The sequence below is a fragment of the Nomascus leucogenys genome, chromosome 5 (assembly GCF_006542625.1).
Source record: "Nomascus leucogenys isolate Asia chromosome 5, Asia_NLE_v1, whole genome shotgun sequence".
NCBI classification, from domain to species: domain Eukaryota; kingdom Metazoa; phylum Chordata; class Mammalia; order Primates; family Hylobatidae; genus Nomascus; species Nomascus leucogenys.
Window position 1 is genome coordinate 54,199,014 of NC_044385.1, and position 6,000 is coordinate 54,205,013.

Consider the following 6,000-nt stretch of genomic DNA (forward strand, 5'->3'; position numbering starts at 1 on the left):
CTGCCAGGCTTGGCACAGGCTGGCTCGCCAGTAGAACTGGGGAGAAGGGAGAGGATACCAGACCAAACCCTCAATGCTGCGGGAAGATGTCAATTCACTTCCACCTAATAACTCCGCAGGATCAGCAGGCAAACACACACGTTCATTACCAAGTCTAATTAGGCTGGCAGACAAGTGGCATTAATCATTTTTGACTGTACCTGGGATTCAAGCCCCCCACACTCCATAATCAGAAAATTTCATGCTCTGATGAATAGTGGGGAAAATTAAGCGCACATTTAATCCTTTCACTTTCATCTTTTGATAAGACAGGAAGCAGGGAGGAGAGGAAAAATGGGCTGCAGCGTATGGAGCTCAGAAGGCCTCTTTGAAAGCATTCCAAGTCCTTTCCCTGGCCCCTAACACACACATCCTCCAACGGGACCTTGCCCAAGAAGACCCCAGTTAGAGCCAGGGGTAGGAGAGGGCTTGGGAGTGGGGGATTCTCACAATCTTTAACAACAAAATATCCATTTCTGTGCCTCATTTTCTTAAACTCTAAAGCCAAACACGGGGCTAAATCAAGGAAAACACACACTACACACTCAGTGCTGCTGGGTGCACAAATACCTTCCAAGTGCCCAAGGTAAATAAATACAGAAGCCGCCAGAACAACACAGGATGATTTCTGAGAGGCCTGAAATGAAGACCTTTCTCTGCTACAGGAAGAATCAATGCCAATGTCCCAGGAGCCTTTTTCACAAACAACTCACAAGCGGGGGATGGGTCTGCAGGATCAGGGGGCTGTCCCGCAGGTGGTTCCAGCTGTGCAGAAAGTGCAGAAAGTGGAGTTGAACCCAGCCAATAGCGCAGCAGCAAGACTAGAGAGACCAGACTAGAGGCTCAGGGAGGTATCAGCCATTCTTAATAAGAATAGTTCTAGTGCCCTTCCCCAAGGGCTGCATGGCAGGGCCTTGTATTCACAACATCATTAAAATCTATCACAGAGTGGGAAGGTTAGAGGGCCTCCCTTTCAACCATGTAATTCCAATCACTTAACACTTCACAGCTCTGAATAACGCCCCTCTGGAGAGAGACTCTGACTCCAGGAGCAGACAGGTGGCATTCACTGACAATGGCCAAGGTATGTCTAAGCATCTCCAGGAGGGTTTGAGTCAGGCTTAGGTTTCTCCAAGTGCCAGACCATCCCCTGGTCCAGGGTGGCTTACGCAGCCACCAAAATGAGATGAAAGGTAAAAGGCCACCTCCATGCACCTTCTACAGAAGGAACACTAAGGGACATCATCTGTAAGGGGAAGTCCCTGAGAACAAAGCCAAAGGGCAGCCAGTGAGTTTCTCTGGTTATTTACTGTTGACCATTCCCTCCTAGAATGCTAGAAATGCATTCTCACCATCACCACCACCCCTACCCCAAAACACACACATGCGCTCACACGACCTTTCGTTCTCTCTTTGCCTTTCCACAGATCCCCACTGGATTTCCTTCTCTATCTCACAACTATGAGTTCTTTAATCCTAGAAACTCTGAACTTCCCTGTTCACAAATCCAGCATTAACCAGAGCTCGGTTACAGACCTTGAAGTGGGGTAAGCTTAGGTTAGATGAACGTTTGCTAAAAAGGCAGACAGACAGTGGGAAGAGTGTTTTCCAAAATGCTTTCCTTACCAAAATCCCCTTCTGCCAACATGGTTCCCACCCAGTGTCAGTCTCCTGGGCAGACAGATGTCACTCACATACCCACTGCTCTCCTGCTTGTTTCCAAGGGCCGGGATATTTAATAGCACAAACAAGCCATCACTTTCATCACTCACCACGTAGGGAGACCCTGCTCTGTGCCTGGCACTCTGCTGGGTGCAAGTAACACAAAGACAAGGAGCCAATGGCATCGTGGCCCCTATGCCAGGCACAGAAGGGTCTCCTCAGCCACAGCAGGACATCAGGTAGGAGTGGCATTTCTAGAGGACACCTAATACCCAAATTTTCTGGGATGCCTATGGCAGTCACTTCCCCACTTAGCTCAGCAACCAGGCAGAGTTTGCAAATTGTACTCACTGCTAAGGTAATCCTAGGAAGTGTCACGAGCCCAGACTAGTTGTTACAGCTGTTAGATGGGAGGGGACAATAACAACCATATCGAATTAAACATTCGTATTGCATTTTGCTAGGCCCTGTTCTGAGTGCCTTATGTATATTAATCCATTTAATTCTCACGTTAACATGATGAAGTAGGGAATATCATTGTCCCCATTTTTTTTTTAAACAAGGAAGCAGAACACAGCGATGTCTAGGGCTTACGTGGGGACTAAGGGGTAGTCAGGATTCAAACCCAGGGCTCTAGCTCCAGTCTGTACTCTTAACTACTGCATAGTATGATTTTTTAAAAGTCCTACTTCGGACACTTGCTTTTCAAAATGAAGATAAAACAAAGCAACCCCACCATCGAAACAGACCTTCAACTTAAAGAAAGATGCTCAGCGAGTTTGGCCTGCTGTGTCTCCACCTGCCAGCCCTCATCTGCACATCAGAACATTTCTCAACTTTTACCATCCAGCCATAGGTTCACAATTAGTTAAATATTAATAATGACAAACAGAGACTCCTTTCTGTAGCCCCTTGATTCCAGTTTTGCTTTCTCTCCGGTGTTCAGACATCTTTAGTGTTAAACCAACTATGTGGGAGGCCATGAGATCCCAGGAAAATAAAAAGGCCTCACCAAGTCACACACAAAGAGGTACTGCCCGGGGGCCTAGATCTTCCTGCCACTAGAAACGATGTGTGACTTAATCAAAGGAGATCGACAATTCTGATGTGACATGAGGATCAATTCATTTAGTCATGGAGTATCATCACAGGCACATGCAAATACACACAAAGGCACCATTATCACCAAACCAAAAAAAAAAGAAAATCACAAAACTATATGCAAAATCTTCAACAAGTGATACCGTCCCCCAAAGTCTAACTACAAACTAGAATGCCAACGAAGCAGATTTCCTGGGATTCCAGCTATGATAAAACCCATTTCAGTGAGGCTCCTGCCTCTCTCCCTGTGTGTAGGGTTGTTGGATGCAGTAAGGGAATCTTGAAAGTGCAAAAGCTGCCGACACATCCAAGGGTAAGTTGCATTTGATTCTACTGCAGTCAAAGGCATTTACCAAGGGACAGCAGCCCCTCTACCCACAACACGTACCTCTACAAACCTTTGCTCCTTCCTTCTTAATTAGCACCTGAACTGGGGGTTCTGGTGGAGGAAAGAGCAGCACCCACTTGCCTTTCCAATCTTTCCCTTCCACTTGACCCAGGCTTAGAGTCTGAGCTCTGTTTCCCTGCAGCCAGCTGCAGCGGGCAGCACACTGAACAGCCTCCGCTGCAGACTGCAGGCAGAAAAAAGGTAGGGTTTTCCTCATGTGGAAATCACTGCTGCTGTCCAACGCTGCAGTTGGATGGGAGATGTGAGGCTGCTGTCATGGGGGAAGGGCCTTTGCTGAAAGATGCAAACCACAATCCATTTCCAGAGATGCTTGTTAGAGGCTGTGCCATTGTCTGTGCTTTGGGCTTCAGATATTTGAAATATCCATGTAAACACATGAACACATGGCTGTGGATATCCTCTGCTAAACACGCAAGAGCAAATGCCGGGGTGGGGGTGGAGGGTGGACATCTATTAAAGGCATACACACCCCTAACTGTAGGAGGAGAAAAATAATAAACCCCCAAGAAGACTGAAGATTAGCTCAGAAAATCCATACACTGCGGGCGCAGTGTTTTCTGGCTTTGAGAAGAGCCTGGCTCAGGAGGTGACTGGAGGGGCCTGAGAGCTGTGGAGAGGAAGGGACCCTGTCAAGAGTTGAGTAATGTTACAGCATGACGACTAGGGCAGGAACCCAGGAGGAGGAAGGGGAGGAGGCAGGGCACAGCCAAACATTGGAGCAGAGTCCAAAGGTTTGAGGGGCCAGAGGCGAAAGGCAGGAGGGGGCACGGGTTCAGGGTGACTTCAGGCTCTCTTCAGCCTCACAGCCTGCCTTTATCCAAAGTCTAACAAGTTCTCCTCCCTGTCCCAATAGGTCCCCCTGGAGGAGAGGTCTGAGCCTGCACCATGGGCGGACAAACAAGCGTTTTGTCGGTAACCCTAATAAGCAAGGGTCAAACGGTCATCTCGGCAGCAGTCTCACAACCCACCCCCAAGAACTCACAACAAAACCATGAGGGTGCGCAGGGAGATGACAGAATGACCTTGCCGCCAAGGCCATCACCCACCCACCCCCCACAACCTGGGTGCGAGTGTGTGTGTGTGTGTGTGTGTGTGTGTGTGTGTGTGTGTGTGTAGGGCCAAGGCACGCACCTGTCAGGAGACAGGTATCTGTTAACTACTGCATAACCATACCTAGGTAGTGGGCAGGCACTAAAGGATACCGGGCAGGGAACTAAGGAGCGGACTGTCCCCAGGGGTTGTTACCTCCTTATGTTCGGGGCTCCCCTGGAGCCAGAGAGTGTAATGGCCCCTCTCTCCCTGCCCCAGGGCCCTCCCAGTCCTTCGCCCCCAGACTGCGGTCTCTTCGCGCGCCCCTCCCCTGCCTTCACACTTACTAGCGCAGCGCAGCGCCTGCCGCAGCACCTCTCGTCCGCACAGGTCACACCAGCCGGGGCCGCCCGGCAGCACCAACTCGGCGAAGCAGTGCCCCTCGCCTCGCTCCGCTGGGACTCTGGGATCCTGCGGCTGCTCGAAGATGCTCCGCACGTCGCGGGGTCGGGGCGCTCCAGGCCGCCGCCGCAGTCTCTGCTGCAGACCAGGCCGGAGCGGGCGAGCGGGTCGGGAGGCCCGGGGCGGGGGCTCGAGGTTCCCCCGGGCAGCCCTCCGGGCGCTGCGCCCCTCGCGCGCCCCGGGCGCAGTGGAGAGGGGCGCCGGGACACAGACGCGCGAGGACCGGTCGGGGGGCGGCGGCGGCGGCTCGGAGCCGCTCAGGCTCTGTAGATAGCGCGGTGGCTCGGGGTCCAAGAGTAGCGGGTACGGGCGCTGCCCGATGGCCGGGGACGCCATGGCCATGCCCGGCTAGTGGCGGCAGCTTTGGCAGCGGCGGCAGCTTTGGCAGCGGCGGCTTTGGCGACTGCGCTACTCCCGAGCCAGCCCCGAGAGAAGGGGCGGCCCCACACGAGCGCGCCTTTAAAGGAACCGCAGCCTGCTGGGCGGGGCGGGGGCGGGGAGAGTCGGAGTGGCAGGAAGGACGACCCAAGGGAACCACCGACGGACCGAAGCGGGTAGGGTCGGTGCGGGGCGACGTCTGCGCAAGTGTGGATTTGGGGTCGTCTTCACCTGGAGCAGCTGCAGGATTCCGCAGAGGAGCGCCTCTGTACAGTACAGCTCAGAGGGCGCATTTCTGCGGGGGGCCCTCGGCCTTCAGCCCTGCCTCTTTCCCTTGCCAATCACTTCCCCCAACACCAGGTTCACCCCCCGACCCGCACCCTCACGCGCCCCGGGAGGGAACAGGTCGGAGGGAAAGGCTTGAGAACTGGCTCGATGGGGTCTGAGTGGGGCCCCTCCGTCTAGGCGTCCGTCCGCCACTCTCCCGCTGATCGTGCAGACAGGAGGGCAGTGCTCCTTGGCCCTTCCTCTCTCCGGCTTGTCGCCGCCCGCCGCCCCCTCTAGAGCCGAGCTCGACGCGGGTCGGGAATGCCCCGCGCGCGCTCCCGCAGCCGCTGCTTGTCCCGTGGCTGACCGCCGGATGCCTCCAAGCGCTGGCAGAGCTGTCCGCGTGCGACTTTCGCTCTGGTTGGATTTCCCCTCCCTTCGCAGCCCTGCCGGGTAGGGTATTCCTCTTTCCTGGAAGACTGGTGGGGGGTGGTGGAGAGTTGGGGGGGCTCGATTTAGAGAACGCTCCCTCGCCCCAAGGGTTGGGGGAGCTTCTCTTCCTTAGCCAACCCTCCGTTCCCCAGAGCTGCTGGAGTAATTACTGTGGAGATACCAGTTCCCCTAAATGCCCTACGTGGAACCTGGTATGGATG

At 53.9% G+C, this 6,000-nt stretch overlaps 1 protein-coding gene across 1 annotated transcript in view; it reads right to left on the minus strand.

Moving 5' to 3' along the window:
- RASSF5 (Ras association domain family member 5) overlaps positions 1–5,130 on the minus strand; it is an 81,364-nt gene extending 76,234 nt beyond the window's left edge. Inside the window, exon 1 of the mRNA XM_012506769.2 lies at positions 4,588–5,130. Coding sequence (XP_012362223.2) covers positions 4,588–5,044 — 457 coding nt within the window. The 5' untranslated portion in view covers positions 5,045–5,130. The remainder of the gene's footprint in view (positions 1–4,587) is intronic.
- Between the last annotated feature and the right edge of the window lie 870 nt (positions 5,131–6,000).